The 25,742-nt window shown below is 35.9% G+C and overlaps 1 protein-coding gene across 4 annotated transcripts in view; it reads left to right on the top strand.

Annotated features, from left to right (window-relative positions):
- The window catches only part of ATP9B (ATPase phospholipid transporting 9B (putative)), a 157,486-nt gene that overhangs the window by 69,005 nt on the left and 62,739 nt on the right, over positions 1–25,742 (top strand). For all 4 annotated transcript variants that reach the window (XM_069007968.1, XM_069007966.1, XM_069007969.1 and 1 more), the window contains exons 9-11: positions 2,802–2,882; positions 9,197–9,272; positions 17,108–17,184. In XM_069007968.1, the coding sequence (XP_068864069.1) occupies positions 2,802–2,882; positions 9,197–9,272; positions 17,108–17,184 (234 nt within the window). The remainder of the gene's footprint in view (positions 1–2,801; positions 2,883–9,196; positions 9,273–17,107; positions 17,185–25,742) is intronic.

Genomic DNA, 25,742 nt, shown 5'->3' with positions numbered 1-25,742 from the left:
GAAGAAACACCTTTGTATTACAGTAACCTTTGCTGGTTGTTGAATGGAGTTCATAGAAAATTTGTCTTCTGTAACTGTATCATTCTCCAAGTTTTTGTTTCTTTACCTTGTATTATAAAACTACTGTGTTTTATTGGCTGTGTCCATTTGGAGTACAGAACACTTGGCAACAGAAAATAAGAATCTTTAACACTTTTCTTTACCCTATTAATGAAAAAAGTACTTCAGAAATCTACTGAGCACAAGTAATATGGTTTCATGTCTTTCTGGTACTCATTAATGAAATGCCAATGGGCTAACACCCTAGATTTCCCCCAGAGCATCATTATTTTTAGTTTTAGGAAAAAAACCCCATGCGCTTCTGGAATACTATGGGAGTTGTAGCATTTCAGAGTAATGCAAATAATGGTCAGGGAATGTGCAGATCTCCATTTTTCACAAAGATAAGTAAGTTTGTTTCAGAGTTGAAATTCAGAAAGGAAAAAAATGAAAACACAACAATTTAGGTGTTAAATCAGAAATACAAAAGGGGAACTAAAACATAAAAAGATACCAAAGGAGTATGGTAGATAGAAATTTTTTACATTTGAAATGTAACAAAGGACAACATCACAGTAGAAAAAAATAGAAAGATTAGAAACCAGGAAAATACATTACTGTACAAATGCCAATTTACTTTAAAAAGGTGGATATTTCTACTTTCTTTTATTTTAATTTTGCTTCCCACTAAGGCGGTCTTTGGAAAGAGAGAAGTTGACGCATTTCACTAGCAGTTTTTATTGTGTGTATGAGTATGTGTGTGGTATTAGTTTTCTTCTGTGCTATCCACTACTGAGAGACTCTTTATTTTTCTTTGCATAATAAAGCACATAATACCTTGGATTAGCTAAATTGTAGGTGATAACAGATTGGAAAGAAGTGAATGATGAAGATATAGGACACTACACGTGTATTAGTTTCATATGAATTATTTCTCGTGAACCCGTTGAAAGTAGGTTGGAAGAACAAGGATGCAATGAATGAACTTTGTGTGAAAGATTTCAATAAATGCCTAGTGCTTTAAGATAAAGATAATTTGTGAGATTCAATGTTCAGATTTCATTCATGTTTTCAAAACCATATGAAATATAAAGTGAGTGTGTTTTTTGCAAGCTGTGAGAGAGTTCTTGTCTGCAGAGTATAAATATAAATTCATAATTCATAGAGCTACACATTTTTAAACTAAAGTCAAACATATTTCATAAATGTACATTAGATTTTAAGAAAACATTCGTTTAGATAAGGAAAACCAAAAAAATAGTGGTATTCATCAGTCTAGCCATTGTATCAGAGAAACTGAATGATATAAATATGTTGTGCTTTACAACATTAGCACAGGTAGATAACTGCACCTTTAGTTAATTTTTGTACTGTTCAAATTGTGAAACATTCTTACATTCAAAATTATGGGGAAAAAATAATAGCCTACTTTTAAAAGTAGCATTTGAGCCAAGATGTGGTTATATGAAAGAGGTCCATGAAAGAGGCTGTGAAATTAATTCTGCTTTTGAAGGCAGCACATTCTAGCTAGCATGAACAGGGTATTATACCAGTGTAATTTGGTCCCTAGAGATGGTGTTTGATTATCTTTTGCAATATTCATCTAGTAATAAAGGATGGAGATAACCCAAATAATTAGGTACTACATACAGTGGGAAGGTGTACAACCTTGCATTTGATCAGAGGTTAGAATTCTTAGATCGACTTGGCCTTGGTATCAAGCATCTGCTCCCCTCCAGAGTAGAAACTGGGTTGTTGTGGATCCATGCATGAATGATCAACTCCTCTTGAAATCTCTTAGCTGCTGTTGGTCTTGACCATCTAAAAAGCAGCAAAAAGTTTGGTTTTGTGATTGAAAAAAGTTCTTTGTATCAGGGTTTTAGTCTGTAGTATTCTTTCTGTGGAAGGTGGATGTTTTACAACAATTATCTGGTGAAATAATTGTTTCAGAATTTTAAGGTGAACCTCCCTGGCCCTTTAGGGACAGCTCTTAGGATCTAACACTCATCAGATTTATCACTTTTTTTTTCTTTTGTTTATACTATACTGCCATCTCTTTATAGAGTAGTATCTTAGGAGTTTCCTGTTCTTCTTGGTTTTAGGATAGGAACACCCATGGATTGTTTGCTGTCATGAGTAGTGGTACCACATATATTAGATCAAATTTTATCAGAATAGTTTTGATGTATACCTGACTTTAAACATTTGAATAATCCTGTTGCTGTAGCTAGGCTTTCCTGAAGCTGATGGGGTTTTCTTATGGAGTTTTCACAAAGGTGCTAGAGCATTGAAGAGAACTTGAATCAATTTCATTGTTTCCTCTTATACTCAGTTGGCTTTGTCCTTGCTGGAAAAGTACTTTTTTTTCCAGTTTCATTAAAAAAACCCAACCAACAAACAAACCATCCCTTCTCCCTCCCCTACTTTATCTTTAAAAGAACAAACCTCTGGAAAATATTTTAAGATTACACTATTATTAATTAAAATGGGGATGTTAAAAGAAAACGAATTAGATAAAATATGTAAGTTATGTTATAAATGTAAAACAGTTTAGTTTGAACTATCAACACATTATATCAACTTGAATCTGATTCCTCTATAGCAAGATGTACTGAAAAAACCACCATGTTTCTTAGTTGGGTAAAAGTGTGTGACCTTAGTTTCAGGTGTGTTGGTGGGGATCATAAACTGGAATCTTTACCAGGTCTTCAAAATGCATTATTATATTTAAGTAATACTAAGTAGATTCATCTGTTTTACAGGATCTCTTTTCAATCAATGCTTATGTTTATGCTCAGAAGCCACAGCTGGATATCCACAGTTTTGAGGGTACCTTCACACGGGTAAGTAGTGTATGTAAATACAGTTCTACTTCTCTATTTAGTACCTCAGTGTATGTACACTTAGTGTCAACATTGTATCAGATCTTTCCTTGGCTTTACAGCATTATTTTTTCCTTTTTTCCTGCCATGACAATACTTCATATAGAAGATATCCTGTTAAACATGTATTGCAGAAAGCTAATGCATAAGGAATATCTGAAAAAATCAGGATTGGAGAGTTGAATATTTGTTGGATGACATCACTTTAATCTTTTTATGTGAAACTCTTTGTGAACAATATACTTTGTTTCCAGGCATCTAATGTATTGTTCATATATGTCAAAAACTGACAAGTTGAATAATAACAGTAGCCTGAGACAATGAATCTGCTAGTTTATGTGCAATAAAAGTGTGCTTTTTCTGCTGTAATTCCAAAGTTCAGTTTTCTCAAAAACTAAAATAAAACTAAAAGCTACTTATGGGAGCTTTTTATTGAATCGCTTCCCCTGAGATAATTATATTCAAAACTGATTATGAAAAGAACAATGCAATATCTATGACTTGTTTCTGTTATTTTCAAAAGGAGGCCTGCTAAAGTTGACCCTTTAAAGCAGAATGTCCTAATAGGTAGTAATTAGTTTTTTTAAAATATGTTTACAGCTTTGTAGCAGTATGTTAGCAGATATAGTGATTGTTCTGTTTATTTTAGCCAAACTCAGTGGTGTTAGACTCATTCTTCTTGATAGTTTGTTTCTAAAATAATTTGACAGAATTAACTGCTGGGGAGGTAAAGAGAAGGGTTTTCTTACCCGTGACTCAAATAGGTAATAGATTTTTTTCTGTAATTGGAATTCCAGTTCACAATTGTAAATACACTGATGAATGAGATATTGCAGTTGCTGGCTCTCAAAGACCAATTTATACCAGTTACATAGTCCATGCTGCCTACAAAGTAAATGTCATTTGTTCACACCTTCTAAAGCAGTAAGCAACAGCGTTTACTTAAACCTTGTATTGACCAATTGTTCAAATGAAACTTCTATTAACAGCTGTAAATTCATACTATTCCTCTCAGTGACTGTGCGCTTTCCTAAATATGTATTGAAGTCTTTGGAATCTTTAACAACTCTGGTATAAGTACTTGAGACATTGGGAAATCATCACAATCATCCGTGTTGCAGGTTCTGTTTGTGCACATCTTAAGAGCTGTATGATTCAAACATCCTGATATATGTAAATAACTGTGGTGCATTTTATGGTTTCAGGATTGCATATATGTTTTTCTGAATGTTTCAATAGGAAGGATAGTTTAAACTGAACTTCTGTGTAAAGCATCTGAGGGCATTGCCCTCAAATTTAGTTCACAGTGAATCACATTAGACATTTTTTGAAGGTTGGTTTTTGTTAATGGTGTACCTTCTGCATTGTGAAATGTTGTTTTAGGACACATGTTTACTGATTTATCTTTCTGCTTTTGCTGTGAGCCCTTGCTTCTTACAATAAATCCGTTCTTGCATCTAATTTCTATTTTATGTTAAAGCAAAAAAAATTAGTGTGCTTAGTGATGCTAATGCATACATTTTTTCTACTTAAGCATTGATGTTCAAAGAATTCTTCCAAGGGTAGGTTGACAGGGTAATAGCACATTGATTTTTCTTTTTCTTTTTCCCCCCATTATGGAGACAGAGTACTAACAATGTACAGGACAAACTTAGATAATTTCGAAGTGTGCATCCATAAAACAAACCAGAAACTTGGGAGCACAGCGCTGGAGTTTTTTTTATGAGTGAGCAAGTTCTAAGTACAAATCTATCCACAAAAAACCTGAGAGCTGACAGAAGATACCTTTTGCAGAACACCTGCGTAACCATGTCAAGAGGCATAAAAGCTTTGCTGTACTCTACTGATATCTGCCAGCTTCACATGAAGTTGTTTTCCATTGTTCTCCATGGATTTTGGTGTGTTATATGCAGTCAGTGCATGAAAGTCCTTGCATGATCATGTCTGGCCCTTAAATAATGGCATAAATTAATTCCTTTCCTCTTCTCACATTTACTAAGACAACCTATCAAAACACAATAGATGCACTAAATTAGTGTTTTGTGGACATTTATGAGACAGCTTTATTTGTTTTCAGGGCATCATCCATGTCTTGGCTGAGCTTATTTTTAAGTAGTGTACAGAACAAGGATGTAAACAGATATAACTACTAGAGTTTCTCTTCTGTCTGATGCTCCTCTGTAGGCTTGATAAATGAGGGAGCTATTTTATCAATGCTGAGAATCTGTTAGAAGACAATAAACAGTAACCATACTTCTTAACCCAACTTTTACCAGGTAGAGCCTAAAGAGTACTCTGGAGCATTACATCAGTGTGTATTGGCATAGCCAGTATTATTTAACCTTTGCTTACTTCTGTATGGAATCACGGAAAGTCTCTCTTGCTTTTAACCTTGGCTGTTTTTTGTTTAAATTTGGGTTCTTCTTTCACTATTCCCTTAAGAATATTTTCCTTTTAGTTCTTCTATATTGCAGCTCTGTGCTGTCCCCATAGTCTCTTCATCTATTTTGGGAATATATATCTTAATTTTTTTATATTATAATAGAAATCTTAGAAAACAAATGCCATTGAGTTTAGTTCAACTACTTCAATAAGCTTTTTTTTTACTATGGTACAGAACTATGTTATATAATATATGTAATTTTTTCCAATATAGCATCTTATCAGATGCTTAAAAAAAACTACCCTGATGCAAAACCTCGTGCATATAGCTGTATTCATTTCTGAATAGAATCTCTGGCCTGATGCTAATTATACAGATGTTTTCTTGGATAAGTCTTGTATTGTAGTAGAGAGAACGTTAAGTCATTTTTTTACTTCATGTTTGCTGTTAAAGAATTGCCTGTTTTGAAGCAATAGTTGTGTTCACTTCAATCTGGCTTACTTTTATGTTGCCACTGAAGGGAATGGTATTTTGTTTTGCTACTCCTTTTGACTCCCCTTCCTTATGCTGGCAGTAACAGCTATACAGACAGCTTGACTAGGGAGCTAGCGTGTGGAACCTAATCTGACCCTGCCCAAAACAAATGGCAGTAAGAGGAACAAAGCCAGAAAAATTAACTGTGGGGTTGGTGTGGGGAAGGAATTTTTTACACTGATTCAAGTAAATTAATTAGTGTGTATTCCGCTTCCCTACAAAAGTTGATGGGGGTTGTTGTACTGCATGCTGTAATGCAGGAACAGAGCTAGAAAAGGTCAAATAGAAGTGGTACACTGGGTCACTCAAGGATTAGGTGTTTAGTCTCAAAGGTCTCTCTTGTTATTTACAAAAATTTCTAAAAAGTTGTAGCTTTGAAACCTTTTAAATGACTCCTTGAAATTTGTCATGATCCTTGGTCAGCTGTATTATGAATTCATGAAAGGACTTTATGAAATTAATTTTGAAAGGGCTGAGAGTAGGATATATTCAATTTTTATTTCACTGATCATCTTTCCTTTTTCTCTGCACATGCAAGAGCAACAGAGTAATTTCTGAATAAGAACTGTAGACAGTTTAAACCTCTATGATCAATGATGCACATGGATTAAAAAACTGAGCCTGAATATTAAGCTTGAATATAATACTGAACTGCACTATTCTGGTAATGAAATTAATTCAGAATTCAAAGACCAATAAACATGCAGCTGCCAAATGAAATTCAACCCAGCAGACCTTAAGTGGAAACTGTCAGCTGGACAAAGAAGCCCTTGTATGTCAAATTTCTGCTACGAGAGCGAGTGATGGATTTCATTTATCCGAAACATACATTGTTCCGTTTGTGTCAGAAAATTTGCAGAAATCTCTCCTTAACACCTGTCTGGTCTTACTCAGGAATTGCAGTTCTTGTCCTTCCCGCTGCTTCCCTACCAATCTCTCCAGAAGTAGAAATAGAAGTAGTGTGAAACAGCTAAACTCATAACCCATAAATGCACCTTGTATTTTTCATTTGAGTAACTTATGAGAAAAGAAAAATAAGATTAAATCATAATCTGTTTGGGCATGGAAGGTGGTGGTATTTGGGAAATGGAATGAACCGTAGAAAGCTGAAAATGTTAGGTGAGGGTATAAAGACATGTAAGTATCATAATGAAATAAGCAGAAGATAAGTGATTGGCCAGACCATTCTGTGATGAGTATGAGTGGAGAGAGGGCTCATGTGATGTTTTCCTATTTTGAATGACCTAAAAGAAGGTATTTCACAGTGGTAGACATTGGACAACTGACTTTTTCCTGACCCTGTTGTCAGCTCTCCACAGTCATCACAGGGCTTTTGATTTCTTCTTGTAATATGGAAGAGTTTCACAATTCACAGTCTCAAAATCTGCTAACTGAAGAATAAGAGAAAACGAAAGATTTACCTGGCTTAGTATCCTGTTCTTGACAATAGCCAGAAACAGAGTGCTGGGAAGGAGAATACAACTAGAGTAAGGACACGGTAGTACCTCCTGAAAAGTGTCATCTGTCTCTTAACTCAAGATGTGGGAACTTCCTGCATTAAAGCTGGTTTCTCTAAGTAACCTGCAATGAATTTTCCTTCTTTAAACTTACCCGTGAACCTATGTAACCTTTTAACATTCAAATAGGAGGAAGTTGCACAGGTGAAGTACATATTTAAGAATGATTGCCTATTATTTTAATTTTACTGACTTTGACTTTCTTCTTCAGTAAAAACAAGCAGTATCTATCCTCCCTTTTTAGGTGCCTGTTTCATAGATGTCTGTCATATTCCCCATTAGAGGTCAGGTTTGTTCAGTCATATCTAGTATGGAAGCTACGTTGACCTCCCTTATTGCTCTTTTTGAACATTTTCCAGTTCTTTTTACTTTCTGTTTGGAATAAACACAGAAATCATCACAGAATCCAAATAATTTGGGAACAATTGTAAATCAAACCAGGACTCTAAGCATTATGAGTTAGGAGTATAGCAAATAATTGTTGCAGTACTAATTCCTTGGGTAAGAATCAAAAAATAATTCCCCTTTTTCTTAATTTAAGGCTAATCTTATAGAACAATGATGATTCTTCACAGAATCACAGAATATTCTGAATTGTAAGGGACCCATAAGGATCATCAACTCTTAAGTGAATGGCTGGCCCATAATGGGGATTGAAGCCACAACCTTGGCATAATTAGCACCATGGCCTAACCAACTGAACTAATCCCAGGATCATCAGAATATAAATCTCGATTCAAAACTTGTGGTTTTCTTCTAAGGGCTAATTCCGTATCATCCCTCTCTTCCCCTCTATTCTTGACAGAATGGTTCTCCATGCCTTTTAAACAATGATTTTTCCTCTCTTAGGAGAACAAGAAGTATAATTTCCTTGCTATATAGGGATCTCTTGGTGTACACACAAAAATTTATGCATTTAGTTGGAGATTTTTCTTTTTTTAGAAACAGAAATTTCTATGCAGCTCATCCTGTGCTTGGTGGTTTCAAAATAGAAATGAAAAATGGGCGTAGTTTTGATTATTTACAATATGTAGAATTTACTGTGTACTTTGATAAATGTCATCCCCCCTTTCCTGCAAAATGTTTAGCACCAATCTGTAATTTGATCAAATACACTTGATTATCCTACCTCCTAAAGTTTCCTTTAGTTGTAAACAGCACATTTTACTGCTGCTAATGAGTAACAAATCTGTACATGTTCCAAACTGATTATGAGAGATTGTGTGTTTACAATCTGTGGATCATTATGTCTTGGGAGGAGAGAGGGGAGGAAGAAAAGGGGAAATTTAAAGTAATCATGGAAGCAGTTTTCTATTGGAAGTATTTTCCCAAGAAGTATATATTTTGTAAGTATGTGGTAAGATAATACAAGACTGCATTTCGTTTTAGAAGTCTAAATATTTTTCCCTGAAGTTTATATAATGTTGATCAGGTGCAAAATGATGATGACCATAACTTACTATATGAATTATGGATTATTTAAATACAGAGCATGGTGTTAATTTTTGGGAGTTAGTGTTCATGACTCACTTTAACTGCATGCTATAACATACTGTTCTGCAGTTTGATATATCAGAGGAAAAGAATATGTTACTTCAAAAATAATTTTGACTAGTTCTTTTAGTATGATTGGATAAAATTAATATGAACTTCAAACATGATTTCACTTTTTGGAAAGTTATTTGTGTCTGTGTATGTGCAATTAATGCTGTTATACAGTGATTGATACAAGGATGCAAGCTTGGATACAAGGATCCTGTGTCAGTTATTCAGATGGTTTGACGTGGTTCTTAATTTTTTGTGCTGGTGATTTACTTAATAGCTGTTCTTATTTTTAACAGGAGGACAGCGATCCTGCAGTTCATGAAAGCCTAAGCATAGAAAATACATTATGGGCAAGCACTGTTGTTGCTTCGGGTAAGTGCTGCAATACAAAGCTGATAATGTATCTAAATACTTCCATGGCAGTGTATCCTTATTTTTCAAAAGCTATTAATATTTCACATTGTAAAATACTTTTATCTTCCAGACTATTAAACTGTTGCTTTTCTGCCTTCCCATTACTTTCATCATGCTGCTCAAAATATTTTCATACATTTTTAATCCCTCTTAATAGCTTGGGGCTTTTTTTACTTAAATTTTGCTCTTTCAGTAGTACAGTCCCTTGTAGCCCACTGAAGTCACTGACCTTTTTGATTTAATTAAAACTTCAAGTTGTAAGGTGCTCTGTTCAGCTCACAGTGTATGCTTTTCCCTGCTGAAAAGCAAGGGTGGTTTTGCTTTTTTTAGTTTTTCTTTTATGTATACTCTGTGATTAATATCTCCTATTAGGCAAAATCTTAATCAGAATGAATAGATAAGTTATAAAGTTATGTAATTTTAAAGTACTGGGATCTAAAATTACAAGTATTACTACCATTTCATATATGTCCCAGATACTATAAATGAGTACACATTATTACCTAGATACTCTATTCAGACTTTAAGCCATTGTACTTTTTGGTTTTTAGAACAGAAATTTATTTTCTTTCATTTTTGCTCTATGTAAGAAAAGTCAAAAGGACTGTGGTTATTCTTCTGCATGAAAAGACTGAGAATAAGGAATTGGAAGAGCCTCATTTCTGAAGAGAACTAGGATTTAAGATGGGGAATCTGAACAGCTGGGAAAAGCCAAGAAAGGGGAAGAAAGTAAAGAACTCTCCAGCTAAATTATAAATTAAGTCCCTGCTACGAAGACTTCTTACATCAGTGAGGGGCCTGCTGGAAGGCTGTGGGGAAGAGATTAACTCTGAGGAGGTAGCAAAGGAGTCTGTGACTGACCACTCCTTTCCCAAGTGCTGAAAAGATAGTTATGTTCTTTGATTCTTAATGCTGTTTGGTTTGACTGCACTGGAAAATTATTCTCACTAAAACTGTTCATGGACAATACCTAAAATTGTCTTCAGGTTTTTAACTTAGGTAGCCAAGATCTTTAACTTTGTATAAAAAGACACTTCTCTTGAATTATAAATTTCAATACTGTGTAAACTTGGTTTGAGTTTGCTTTTCCTCAAATCTAAGTACGAAGGAAAACTACATTCAGAGTGTGCATTTGCAAAGTCGGTAATTCTGAATCAGTACATTTGAATTTTAATTGAAAGCTGTTCATGTTTTCATTTCCATGATAGATGATTTTGTTTAGAAGTATAGCTATTGACTGATTGCTCTTAATCTGCTACCTAAAGTTGGCACCCATATTAATGGAAACAGTGCTCCTTAAAATTTGTACCTTAGGATAAGTATGGGGTTGTTACAGCGGGGATTACTGCAACACCTTTATCAAGCCAGGAGTCCCGTGGAAGAGAAACAAATATATGGACAGATTCTTGGTAGATGTTTCAGAGATGTTTATTTCCCCAGCCGCATGGCCGGGCTCTGCCGAGGAACTGCTACAGTCAGGACCCGAGCTCCTTTGCCCGCGCAGGGGAACACAAACCAACCACTGGGGAACGAGGCTGACCAGGGGCAGGGAAACCCCGTGTGTCTGTGCCCTCAGGGCCCCTCTTCCCAGGGCTACATGGCGGGGAAGGGACCCCGACATGGGGTTTTTACTTCTGAGGTATCTTGTGAAAGTTTAATTATTTATGAAGGACTTTAACTCATTATTAATGATGGCAGTAGAAAAACATAATATAATTCTCTTGTTGGAAGATAGTTTTCAACATTGGAATAAGACTTTAAGGCAGACTAAGGGCAAACTCACTGAATAATACAAAGTAAAAATATTGAATGGCTCTTCAAGACTGCAAGCCCTCTTGAAGGGAAAAATAACGTGATCAAGAAATTAAAAATGGTGTCATGGTGTGCATACAGAAGTTAGCTTGAATTAAGGTACCAGAGAAAAATAATTTCCTTCGGTAACTGATTTTGTGACATTAATTATATCTAACCTTTGGCATATCATTCATTTCACTTACCTCATTTCATGTATTAACTACAATTTAATATAGTGGTAACGTTCTTCTGTCATGTAAGTACTCCTTGTCCTGTATGGCAAAAATCCAGATCTTAAGAATTACTCAGGACCTCAGTGGATGTAATTTTAGCATTTGATAGGATTAGCCCTTTAGCAAAAAGTAGGAAATTATTGCCTTCAGTCTGTTGCTTATCTAATAAGGCATTTATAAGTTTTTAGAGGTACACTGTGCATATAGTCACGAGGAAGACCATAAGGTAAAATATTTAGCGAATTGTTAAAATTAAGATGTTCTAGATCTGGTTGATAACTGATGTATCATTCAGTTGTTTCCATCTCACTTCCAAGTCGAATGTACATAACTAAGTTAGAACACTTGATGCCAAGGTAATTAAATTTGGTTTTTTTGGTTTTTTTTTTTTTTTTTAAGTAGACTTCATAACTTAATTTCCAAGATTTGTGACAACTGAAAATCTTAATAAAAATACTGGTCACTGTCTGACTGCATTATAGGCACATATAAGATGTCTTGCTTAAACCTGCTGTGGAAGGATATCAAAGGGCGACTCTGCCTACAAAAGTTTGCAAGCATCTCTGCATTCCCTTCCCTACTATGATCAGTCACAGCCCTTAATTATATCTGAAGAATGTAGTGGGAGATTATGCTTGTGCATAGCTTCTACAGACAAGTGACACTAGGATCCATGAAAACAGAACAATAAACAGCCCATAGCATGTGAAAGTCTGCAGTTTTTCTACTCTGTACCTCACCCACACTTGTATCTGATTTCAGTGTCCTTACTGTCTAGGTACATGGTTTTGTTACACACAGGTATTTTTCACCGAGAAAGTCTGTGATGTCTGTGTGCAAGCCTAATAATTCTGTTGCTATTCCACTTTGGTTCAAGAAAGGGGGTTTGAGGCCTGTGTCCAGGTAGTGGGGGGTAGAGTTCTGCCCCATAATGTTTCCTGTACGTCTCTTTGTTTACCCTAAGACTCTTCGGTATGACAGTCTTTAATGCAGTCTAGCTTGGAAGGCTGCTTCCTCCTGTGCTCTCTAAGCAGCCTAGTCATCATCTGTTACTAAGCCAAGCAAACTTTTTACTCATTGGGACCCTGTTATGCCCTTGCCAATGCCTTGTAGGTTGTTAACAAAGTGTTCTGGGTCCACCTGGCACTATTATCTTGACATATTACTAACTGATGGTGTCAGTCTCAGGAGTGGAGACAGAGAGCTACATCACTGATGCCCAGGAAAGGAATATGTACCTGAGCTGCAGATACAAAGCCTTATTTAATTTTAAAAATGGTTTTGCATAGGACATACAGGACAATTGTTGGGTGAGGGGGCTCTCCTCCCTGTGATTAATAGATGCTGAATTTCCTGATACTCCTCTTTGACCTATTACAAAAAACAGATTGCATCAGATAGGATAGCCCACTATGTCCAGGATAGATGCCATTGCTGTTTGTCAAGGTGATACAGAGGGTCAAGGTTAGGCTGGGAAAAGTGTTTGGGGAATTATGCGGGGGAATACCTCAGAAAACTTGAGCTCTGGTTGCTGATGGCCTGACAGTTCTAGAAGAGAGAGACCACAAATCAATAATTTTGCAGATCAGTAACAGTAAATTTAAGTGTGTAAAGGTTTCAAGGAATCTTATCAACTGCATCTTGAATGCAGATTGCCAAAGCTCATGAAAATATCAGGATACTACAGTAATGGATTCTACAGAGGAAAAAAAAGCACCTATTGCTAGAGCAGTAGAAGTGACAAGAAAATTATTTGCTAAAATTTAAGACTTTTCTTCATGAATTTTGGGAACCAAAAAATTGATTCAACAAAACTGTGTAATTCCAAACAACTCAAGAATAAACTATCCCATGTGATTTTTTATATCAAAGTGTAATGTTTAGGAGAGTGAGATTACTCAAATTTGTACATTTGGAAGGCGGTTACTTTCCTTGGATTTAGTATGTCTCTTTACCCCTTAGAATAACAATAAGGTTAATGGGGGAAAAAATGCATTTTACCACACCTAATATATACCTAGTTTCAAAATTGATAGTTTAGATATTTAAATGGAGATTCCTAGTGATAGCCAATCTGCAGAGTTTTCTGCCCTTTGCTGTGAAGGTCTGACAGAGATCTGGTGACTGTCTGTATGATGTTTATCCTAACCCTAGAAAGGACAAAGATTAATATGCCTGGATCACACTGGAAGCCTCTGTCAGGGATGGAAATCAAAAGCCTTTCTCTCAAGTCCATGCAGTCATCCTTTTGCTATTCTTTAATAAGTGAGATAGGAAAAAATATTCTGACTTTTCTACTTACAGGCAACATTGCAGCAGGTTTTTAAAAAGTAGCAGTAAGGCACCGAGTCTCTGTCATTCTTAATATCTGTATTATCACTGTGGAATTAATAACAGTGCCTGAAGGAAAGGCAATTTTGGTTAGTGAAAACTTGAAAAACTATTGTCCCTGGAGAAACACTTTTAAATAGAAGCAAATAATTTAAACCATGGAGTATTCTGAAAACTTCTTCATTTATCTTCAATTAAATTACTTCTCTTTCAAATCATATGTGCCTGTGGCATCAGTGACTGTGGTGTTTGTGTTTATTGCAAGCTTCAGTAGATTTCATTTCAGGAAGGGAGAGAGGAAAGTCAGCAGTTAAATTTTAAAATGCCTCAAAAGGTCCACTACAGTATGGACTTCAGCTTTTTGTTCTCCACTTGTGGTAATGATCAGTGTGGTTCAAATGCTGAAAAAGATAATGCAGCTGTCTGAGAAACCTGCTGAGATACCTATTAAGAGAAGATTTGTATTAATGAAATTTCATCATCATTTTGGCAGGTGTCATTCTTGTGAACTAACTTCAGATAAAATCAGGACAATTTATATAACTGCACAGCTGTCAAAAGCAGTATTTTCTGCCAACTCCTACATAGGATTTTAATTAATTTGAGCGCACCCTGGTTTTTATATGGTTCATGTAGTGCTTCGGAGATACCAAAATTTATATGATCACACACCAGATTCAGAGTATGCCTGACTATTTGTGTGTTAATTCTTCACAAGTCTGCTTTTATTTTTTCTAGGCCCTCATGTTTGTTCTAGTGGTATCTTGTAACTTCTCTTCCCTTCATTAACCGCTCCACTTGTACCAATCAGTGACTGCCCAGTGTACATGAGACCCAGTCTGCAGAGGCCCCATACATAAAGATCCATGAGTCATTGCTTTTAATAAGCTGAGGCTTTCAGTACAGCTGTGCTTCTAGAAATCCCAGATTGGATTCAGTTCATTTTATTGGACACCAGAACTGTCCCTGGTGCGACCACTGTGGGACAACACTGAAACTAGGGATGGAGTTCCCTACACCAATGCACTTCAGATCTAAGGAATACTTATTTACCACTGATATTGTGCTAACACCAGAAAGTTTAAAGACTTCGATAAACAACTTGTTATAAGCAACAGTTTAGTCAGGTCTAACCAAAATTCTGCTTTAAGTTCAGTAGTCAAAATGGAATTTATCTGACTTTCTGTGCTAGTTTGAAAACAAACCAGTGGGAGGCACCAAGTCAGAATAACAATTTAATGGAAATTAAAGGAAAGGAAAAGAAAGTAAAAGAAAACACTGACAGAGTCAAGATACAACCTGAGTCCCTGTTAGGCAGGGTGGTGGTAGTGGTCTGGAAGAATGGTAGCTGCAGTCCTCTGAAGTGGTGATCCTGTAGTAGAAGGGGTCTGCTCTCCTCAGAAAGTCCAGTGGTGGCTGTGGGGCTCCTGTCCTCTGGGAATCCAGTGGAAAAAGTGTCTCAGGTGTTCAGAGTCCCAGATTATATCCATGATGGGATGCTTGGTTCCTCCTCCTGGGCGAGCATCTCACAATGGGGTAATGAGTCATGAGGCCAAGTGTTGATTAGGCTCATTAACAGAAGATAGTCCGGAGGGAGTTATCTCTGAGTCATGTGGCAGGACAATGATGGGCCATTAACAGCAAGGTAGTCTGGGGGGAGGAGGCAAAGAAACACTGCCCCACCTGATTTCCACAGCTCATGAGGATGGTAATAGAATACACCTCAACCCAGGACACTTTCACCTTTGAAACCAACTTTTCAAGGAGCAAAATACGAGACAAGTAGGACAGTTTGTTTTACTGAGCTACAGCAGCCTAGCCAGGCGAAACTTTGTAGAAATGTGCCATCTGGAATGTAGAGTCCTCCCCAACTTCTATTGAACTAAGCAGCTGTGAAGGCAGAGGTTGCTGGAGTGTGCAAGAGGAAATTCCCTGCAGGGTATTGTCCAGTAGGTTAGTTTTATGCAGCTGACTATTAGACAGAGGTCAGCTCAGGATCACTCCAAAATAAAGTGCCCCAAAGGGATGTGTGGACATTGGTTGGGGACAGTAGAAAGAGTTCAGAAATTATGGATTAGTGACTATCAGAGGAATTTTGGGGTGGCCTGGGCATTGATCAATGGGTGGTGAGCAATGGTACTATGCATCACTTCCTTCACTTGGGTCTTTGGGGTTTTTTGGTTTTTTTTCTCATTACAGTATTTATAATCATTAATAGTATCACGAGTATTACTACTATTGTTGTTATGTTTTACTTTGTTTCAATCATTAAACTGTTCCTATCTCAACCCATGAGTTGTGGTGGGGGTTTTTTTGGAGGGGAAGGATTGGTTGTTTGGTTGGTTTTATTCTCTTTTTAATTTTTTTTTTCCTTATTCTCTTCCCCATCCCATCATTGGTGCTCTGGGGAGGAAGTGAGTGAGCAGCTGCATAAAACCAAGTTGCCATCTGGAATTAAACCAGGACGCATTCTTATTTTTGAGTAAATGCAATCATCTTTATTGCAAATGTCTCTCACTATCATCTTTTTTGTGTTTGGGTGTTTGATTTTTTATGACCTGTTACACTACAAGAGTAGTGGTAGCAGATCTTACATGTGTTTCTGATTGCCAAAGACAAGTTAGGTTAATGTCAGACAAACATGTAATACTTCTACTTTTTTTAAAGTTTTCTGAGCAGGGAGTTTCTGAATAGTTATGTTTATTATTTCTTTATAGCATAGCAACCACCAAAAAAATCATGTTATTGCTTGTACTGCCATAAAGCCATTTCAGGTCACTTAACAAAGTAATAGAAATAAGGGGTTTTTCTTAATGCAAGAAAGTGTTATGGTGGCATGCTAATAAAAAAATAGAATTTTATTTAATATAAAAATTTACTTAGTGATGCTGAAGCCATATTTTCCTATACCATGCTTTAAAAATTGACTAAAAGACAATTAAAACTTGGGGATCATTTTTATAAGCTAATAAAGAGAATATTTCTGTGTGACATTCTATCAAAGTAATTAATTGGCTGAACCAGATTTCACATCATTATAGATGGCAGAGATAGCAGGCAACTGGTGTGTGATGTGTTCAGCACCACTTTACTCATGTTTTTATTCCCTGTGCAGTTATTTATGCTGTCCTAACTGCTGAAAACAGTTGGAGGAAATTTTAAGTTCAAGTTTTTAACCAGTTCCATTGGAAGTACTGTTCCCATAAAAAAGAAGGAAAGCGTGTTATCATCTTTATGGGTGTTTATTGCAGAAGTTAAAATGATTCTTCATTGTATATTCTGAAAAAAAGCACTCACAGTGTTATGCATAAATATTGGGGCTTTTTCATACAATTTATTTGTTTAAGGAACTAAATTAGTGCAAGTTTTAATTTGGAAAAATTTTTCTTATTTACTTGACACCTCTGGGTTTTTGTTTGTTTGTTTGTTTTTCAGGAACTGTAATTGGTGTTGTTATTTACACAGGCAAGGAAACACGAAGCGTAATGAACACATCCAATCCAAAAAATAAGGTAAGTTAGACTTATTCTGGGATTGCCAGATTCTGTTCTCAGTAAACTTAAAAATAGATGTACCTAAACCCAAAATCTACAAGTTTTTACTGTGATGTGTTTCATGTGTGCTGAACTGTCTTGAATGTTGGTACAAGAAGTGAATTCTGCCACTGCCTCCTTTTGAAAGTAAAATTATTCTTCCTTTTGCTAGAACTGTTAGAGGTACTAACGGAGGCATTTGTCTTTGAAGTATCAATGTGCATCTTCAGACTCAAATAATTGTCTCACAGCTACATATTAATTTTAACTTCTCCCAGATTATTTTAATGTAAAGTATTTGGCTAAAGGTACATAGTAGTTTTAAGGAGAGTTTATAACAGACTACTAAAGTTTTTTTGGGCTACCAGGGGTGGTAGAACAAGATAACTTAGGTTCCAGTCAGTACCCAGAACACACTTTCAGCGATTTTTGCAAGCAATTAAAACATTTTCAAGAGATTTTTCTGTTGAGAAGATACCAGAAGTTTCAGTGCTTGCCTCTGTACAAGGTTCTTACAGTTCTAAACAAAGCAAATAGCTCTTCACTTAATCAGTAAAGTTTCTATTGTAAGTTGGGGAGTGCCCTCAATTTTAAAGAAATAAAACTTCAGCTGTGTGCTGTACCTTACAACCTAGACCTGTGTTTTGTAATATGATAATTATATTAAGAAAGGAAAGAATGATTGCAAGAGGTTTAGAAAAAAAATCAACTGTGACAGGTTGCCATTTTCACGCCATTCATATTAAGTTGCTCTGAGTAGGAACATCGAGAGTGAAATGATAATACAAATTGCTTGAAGCAGTTATTGCAGTCCCCTGAGTGTATTGATTTGTGTTTCTAATAAAGAGATGCTTTTAAATGTCTCATTGACTGAGACAGGTGATATGTACCATTACGTGGATTAAGATGGCCTTCTATTATTTTGATCTTTGTAACATGCATTTAAAATAATAGAGTAAAATGGAATCAGAATGTTTGTGGTGTATGGTTATTTTCTGTTCTACCTGATACAAAGATGAGCCCTTTAGTAACAGAATCTTCTTCAAGAATTCTGAACAACTTCTGACTAATAAATAATTCTCACAGGTGTTTAAAATGAAATTATTTAATGTAGTAAATTGATAGGGGAGTATGCATAAATGTAACATGCATTACCCAAATTCAACAAATTCTGGAGGGTGTCTTAGGGTTTTAGTAAATGTTAAATTTTTTGTGTGTGACTATTTCAACAAAAATACTGGCATGGGGATTTTGTCTCTGTGGACTAAGCAGCCTTGTTTAAAGCAGTAACCAACATGTAAGATGGCCAGTAAGGATGAATTTGGGAACTGAAAACAGAAAAAGACTTACGGCTCTCACAGCAGAGTAAGTGATAAAATGGAGTACTGCACTGTAAAAAATCATTGGCATCATTTTTAAGATACAGTTTTAGCTGTGTCTTTCTGTGCAGTCTGCATCTTACTGTCTCTGTCTTCCACCATAGGATGAGATTGGTTTGCATACTTCTGTATGATAAGATGCTTGCTGCCTGTAAGTGATATTTTGTGCTAGCTAGCCATGCAGAAGGTAGACAAACAGAACTCAGTTCATTCCTCCTCTGTGTATTCAGGAATCTCCCTGTGTTTACTCAAGGTTGACAATAATGGTTACATGTTAGGTAGGGTATGTAGCATTAGGAGCCAAAAGGAAGGCAAAGGGAGTCTAAAATAGCCTTTGAGAGTAGAAGATACATTACAGTTGAGAGATTAAGGATTTGAACATTAAAAAAAAAGAAATTTGCATCCAACTTGCTGAAACAAAATTAAAATTAAATAGATAAATTGTGCTATTGCTACAAACTTGAGAGGAAATAAGTCTGCTGCCTTTTCTGCTTTAGGAAAGAACTGTTTCAAATACTGTTTGAAACTGGTTTTAAATGGCACATTGTCTCTCTCTGCTGCTCTTTGAAAACAAATAAAAATTTTAGAGATTTTCCTGTAAAATCTGTTGATACACTCTTGTTGGGAACATAGTTCAATGATGCTGGTGTTTTCTTTCTCTGAGAGAAAGCAAACACTGAGATCTAAGATTCCCAAATTACCGTGTCAAACTGAAACTCATATGTCCAGAAATAAGCAAGAAATACATGGACCTGACTCTTTTATCAGTCCTCTTTTCATTGAAATACAGATAAGTGCTACAGTTGTATTTCTTGCTGGAGAGTAACATTACTGCTGGACTTTGTACTATAAACTTTTCTTTTCTAATGGTAGATATTTAGTTTTCCTTCTTAAGGGTAGATGCTTTTTGAATGAACCAATATTAAAATTTAGGGATGCAGACCTACTCTATAAACACTCAGCAGAAGACTAAAACTGAAATAAGTTTAAGAAAACTTGCATAAGAAAAAATTGTGAAATTTATGTACTTGTTCAAGTATGGGATTTATCTGTATGTTAAACTTAGAAGGATTTATTGTGTTTGCTGAAGTATTTAGTCATTCAAGCAACAATTTTCTTAACTTAAAGTCAACACTTACTTGTTTTATTACAATTGTAAAAATTGTTTCATTGCCTAAGGATGCAGACACAGTCTGAAAAACACAAAGATAGAGAGCATAGAATTTTCTTAATGGATCAATTCAATATGTTTTTAATTCCAACAATATAAAGAAAAATTATTTCTGGCAAGGTTTAATTTCAGTCTAAAATGATATATGTTCTGTGCTTCAGATAAATGTAGAAGTGGTAACATCAACATTATAGTGTAATGACTCTCTGCATTTTACTTCATTGGCAGTCACATCAGCTTACTCAGGAATGCAGTTCCAGCCTTTAAAGAAAAAAAAAAAAACAGATTGAATTGTGCTCCTCACAATGCTGTAATCAGTAATCAATCCTATTTGGATAGATATTCTTAAACCTTGGCTTTCTGGATGAAGTTGGACTTGTCAATGCTAAAGGTCATTTACAGGTGTTAATTAACCAAGAGGGAAATTAACAAACTAAGGTTATTTATTTATTTTGTCTGGCATTTTGCAGTGTTCTCATTCTTACCTATTTCAAGTGCAGAACAGTTTTTTGTTATCTAAATTCAGAGTTGCTTTTGCAGCTTTGGTCTTCATAGAAAGCAAGGCTGTTAGTGCAGCCTTTCTGCAAATGTGACTTGTTTCCATCAGTGGAAACAGATTTTGGGGGTGAAGTTAAAAAAGCACAGTGTCCTTGGCAGGAGATGGAAAAAAATTCCAGGTAATGTATTCTGTGTACTAAGATTGAAACATTAAAATTACTTGGACTTTGCAATATATATACACCCAGAATGTACACAGTAATGCATCAAAACGAGTAGAAATATCATAAATGGATCTCCCGAGAAATCGGTAGTCTCTCTAAAGGAGTTACAGCATGTAATCTGCCTAGTGTGCTTCAGATTAGTATAAAAATAGTTTTAATTTTGCTAATCCTTATAAGCAGCGTTCAAAACACTTTTTTTGTCCCCTTATTTTATGGAATTCTACATCTGCTGTTAAATTTTAACATCAGAAGTAAAACTTCATAGTAACCATTTAGTGTTCATCAAAACAGTAATATTGTTTTTACCCTAATTCTTAACTAGCCTGAAAGCTAACTACTTTTGTGGTTCCTGCTTTTGTTGCTTGTTTGCTGTTTTGATTTGGTTTTTTTAACAAATGAACGTCTCAAAAGGGTAGTTGGGTTTGTTGGGTTTTTTTATGTGTATGTGTTGCTCTTGATTATTTGAAAACGGCCTTGCTATTCTAGTAAAAAATCATTTTACTGCTCGCTCTCTCTCTCTCTCTCGCTCTCTCTCATTATCTCTCTCCTCCCTAAAAATTTCTTTCTGGTATTTTGTGACCAAATTTACTTCGCTGTGTTTAAAAGGCTTTTATCTGTGCTCTTTCTCCCTTTTTTATGAGGATGATTTTTGAAAAATATTTGCTAAAAAAGGACACCCCTTCCTCCAATTCTTTATTTGGAGTGAAATAGAGTGGCTGGAGCAGATTCATGTGTTCCCAGAAACTGATGCCACTTCACCAATTTCCCTGTTCAGCATAGCTTTTTCAATACTCAAAATATATGCTTCTCCTGCCTTGACAAATTTTTTTTTAATGTCAATAAATTAGGTTGTCCAACATCTTGTTAGTGGCACTAGTAAGCCGTTCTTATCTGTTCCACCCCAAAGGCTGACATTTCTAAGTCCAACTTGCATTTCTGTTCAGAGCTTCATAAGGGCATTGACGTTATCCTGCTGCTACATTGTTGTGCAAGAGCCCAGCATATTTTTTTACTAAATTGATAATTTGATATTCATAGTCTGTTTGAGAAGAAGGGCTTTCTCTGGCTGTATGTCTGAAGGGTCAGGGTAAAAGTAGAGCAGTGAAAATTGTTATGTGGCTCTTCATGGCAAATGTTAAAGATTTATAAGAAAAATGTTTGTGCCGCACTTTTTATTGGAGTATTGTGTGCTGTAGTTAATCCTCCTAAAAACTTTTCTTTGTATTGGATAAAATTGAAAAAGCTGTCACTTACAGGTAGTATGTAGTCCCCATACTTCGTTTGTGCCTTGACACAGAGCTTCTGTCCAAGAAAGTGCTTAACTACCAGCTTCCCATGAAGTACAAGAATCCCTCTCTTGGTGTACAGGAGAATTCGTGGATCAGGCCACAAGGAAATACATATAATAGTGTTGTTGATGCTTTTCTCTCCATGTGCTGTCATCTCTGTGCAAAGGAAGGAGAGTAGCACCTTGAAAAGCCTAGAGTGTCTCAGCAAGAAGGATTGAACAGTGTTAGGTAAGGAGGAAGACAAAAGGTATTTTTCTTTAAAAGTATGGAAAGAAAAGGCTAAATGGCAGAGGAGGCACCTTTGTTGTTCCAAAATTAGAATGTAGGAATATTGATGCTTGGAAACAGTCCAGCAGTGTTTTGGCAAACCAAAGAGAAAATTTCTGTGTCCTTTACTCTGAGACGGAGAGAACATCTACCTACTATAATTACCTTTAACTCCATGAACTGAAATAGCAAGAGTGTCAAAGTGGGAATTTCAATCCTTAGATGACTAGTATTGAAAAAACGTAATTCCACATAAAGAAGCTCAGGTTTTCAGTTTTCTTTCATATATGGAAAACTGGAAGAATGCTAGATTTATACCATGATATTAAGACAATAAGAAAACAGTAAGACTGAATGTCTTGATTGACTTCACTGAGTGTATATGTAGACAGAATTCACTTCATGCAAACAGTCTGTTGTACTGGGGGTTTTTGTACATTCCTGTATTTACAGTATGCTGCTTCTTTTCAGAGACTTGGTGGGGTACTTTTATTCACATTAGCAGTGCTTTTCATATAGCAGTGTATATATTTTTATTCTCTTCTTTACAGTGTTCTCAAAAGAAATAAAATGGTAGTACTACAAATGGGAAACTGAGGCACAAGTAATAAAGGAGGTGGGGTGGGGGGAGAGCAGAAGAACCACAGAAGAAGCAGGAACTGAGAGTGGTCAGTTTAAGGTATTCAACTTCATTTCTCATCCAACCCAGTTGAATGTTTTACAGTGCTCTTAGGTTTCTAAAGCTGCTAATTTTGGGTTTGTGTGCACATGATGTCTGTGGGTTTGCGTGCACATGATGCCTGTAGCCTTAGAGTAAAGTTGATCTTAATGTATTTTCTTTGGTGTCACAAAAATACTAGATCATCACTTGCTTACCTACTTTGCTGTTACATCCCTGAGCTGGAGAAGTTGTTCTTCCATGATGTGGCCTGCTATCAATTCACAAGTTAAAGTTACAGAATAACCTATGCCCTAACTTCTAATTTGTTCTGAAGCCAACAATTAAATATATCATGCAATTGGTATACCAAGGCATGTGATAGGTCTTTCTGGCTGCATGTAAGTAGAGTGCTGCACTACATTGCTTTGTGGTGTCTGAGGCACTCAGCCTGAATGCTGCACAAACTGAAGAGGTTGGCTGTGCTGTGTTATGGTACTGCTGCTTGGGACATGGATGTTGAATCACTGTCCTTTTTCAATTGGTGCCACTTTCTGTTTGCAATCCTACTGCATGGCAAAGTATGGGCAACAATATACAGTTTAGTTCTAAACAAAATCATTGCTATACAATAATATACAGAACAAGTGAGGGAATGGCTCTTTGGTAGTGAGAGAGAATTCTCGCTGTACTCTGTGTACAGTATTCTGAGTTTACTGTGTATTTTACACTTGATGGCAAACTCTTCCACTGATTTTGCAAAGCCAAATAATTTGTTCACAGCCATAAAATTCTTATGTTAGATTCATTCCCTATTATAAGATTATAGAAAGATAAAAATTGATGTGTGCCTGAATGTGAATGAGAAGCCAAAAAGCCATGTCTAACTTGGAGTCCTAAATTCTTGTGATTTTCATCAAGAATGTTACTTGATGTTCTGTGATCTCTCTCTTCTGATTTTGGAGACTCCATTTAAAAAGTTGCTTGGATTTTGGTATCTTAGTATTTTTAGAACATGTATAGGTTAGAATTTATCTCAGTAGTTCAATGTCATTTCACACTGGTGTTTAAGGAAGGATCGGTGGTGAAGTATACCATTTCTGGAGTACTCTATTATCTATTAAAATGGATTAATCTCACAAAACAGAACAATTCTTAAAATTGATCAAGTTATGGAATAGCAACAACCTGTTACTTACTCAGCATAAATTACATGTATTTTACCTGTAGCAAACTAGGCTAAAATGAATAATTTGTGGTAAAATAAAGAAATAATTTGAAATGTCATCATTCTACAGGAGACAGTGCAAAAGGGAGATTCCCTGCACAGTTGGCTTGTGTGGAGTATCCCAATGAGCTCTCAAAGAGGCAGACCCTGATGGCTATTTCCTCTCAGCTGCTGTCTCCACTGCTGCTAATCAGCTGAGGGAGTTTGCTCTTACCTTTACATTGCTCCTTATGTTGTTGCCTTTCAGAATTTAATCAGGCCCTTGGCAAAATGCAGCTGCTGGGAGGGTGGAGCAAAGGGCATGGCCTCTCATAGGGTACTTGGAACCTCATCCCATGGCTTAGAATTGCACCACCTTCAGAAGGCTTGGCTGGCAGTGAGCAAGCCAGAGTGGTAGCAACCAAAATACTGATGTTGTGGAAGGAGGCTGTTGTGTGTTTTCCTACATTAGGGTTATATTCTGTGCACTGGATATTTGCTAATAAGAGCAGCGTACCACAGTGAGCACTTTTTGGTGTGGTTTTTTTTCCTTACTGTGTGTATTTTGTTGGAAATCTGAAACCTTATTTTTGGAATTATTTTTTCCTTAGTAAAGATCCATGCAAACACCTTTTTGAAATGTATAGTTCCAAAACTTGATGCTGCAACTGTGTGGAAAGTCAGGTGTGCCTAAGGTCTTTAAGAACTCTAGTTGTTATTAGGAAAAGCCTATATAATTTTTCTTTTGCATAATTTTTGTGATTTCTGCCATTGTTTTCATATTTTTCTGAATAAACTTAATTTTTTCCAATATGGAAAGGAATTATATAAGAAGGAATAGAGATATTAGTTTTAGTGATGGGTAAGTTCAAATTACATTAATTATTACTTTTTACAATTATTATGAAAGAGGGATGTCCTAAATGTCAGAAACTAGGATTTTTAAGACCTGCAGAGCATTCTTAAAATAGATGCTCATTGGATTTTCACAGCTTGTATTTGGATGCTTTACAAGCATTAATTATTGTTTACTGTTATTATTGGATAGCCTTCTTTTTGTGTAGAGCAAGTATAAAAAAAAATCTTTTGAGGTTTTCATTTATGTGACTCCATAATTTATGCAGCTGAAATCTGATGTATTTCTCTAAGTACTGGAGGCTCAGTAACCATCATGATTCACATGACTTGAAATCTCAGTCTACAGTGATGGATATCTAGAGAGAAAGGAAAGTTCTCTCCATACCAGGACATAGTATTTGTTTTGATGTAGGCTGAACATAGTGATCATAACTAAGATAATTTACTGAGTTATGTTTGCACACTTGAAGTAACAAGCTTGTCATATTCTTAACAAATACAATATTTGCCTCTCTTTTTTACCTCAGTTCAGAGAGCAAGCCTGTGGATGCATTTAGCATTGAAATCAGCATTCCAGCTTGTACCACATGAGAATAACGTGGTTTAGATTGTGGATTAGTTTGTAAAGAGTGGATTGCTCTTCATATTCTAAAAGCTCATTCCCTTCCCATCATATCTTTTGGAATGTATCCCAAAATACTGTTTATACAAAACAGCATTCAGTTTCATTTCTTTTATGATTTGGAGACATTGTGGAATCTTTTCTTAATCTCATAGTCTCCAAGGAATCCACTCAAATATTTTCTTTTATAAAAGCAAAGATAGATGACTTGGGACTCAGCTCAAGAAAAAAAAATAAGATTCTTACTGATGCCTACTAGGTTTGAGGCATAGGCTTTTGTTGTTGTTGTTGTTGTTCTGCCTACCATGTAGAGCTCTTTTTCTAGTTTAAGTTTGACAGTGGTTGGACAGGTGTTTATCTCAGT

This window comes from Aphelocoma coerulescens, chromosome 2 (genome assembly GCF_041296385.1).
Source record: "Aphelocoma coerulescens isolate FSJ_1873_10779 chromosome 2, UR_Acoe_1.0, whole genome shotgun sequence".
NCBI lineage: Eukaryota > Metazoa > Chordata > Aves > Passeriformes > Corvidae > Aphelocoma > Aphelocoma coerulescens.
The sequence above is the reverse complement of the archived record's forward strand: the minus strand, read 5'-3'. Positions and strand labels throughout refer to the sequence as shown.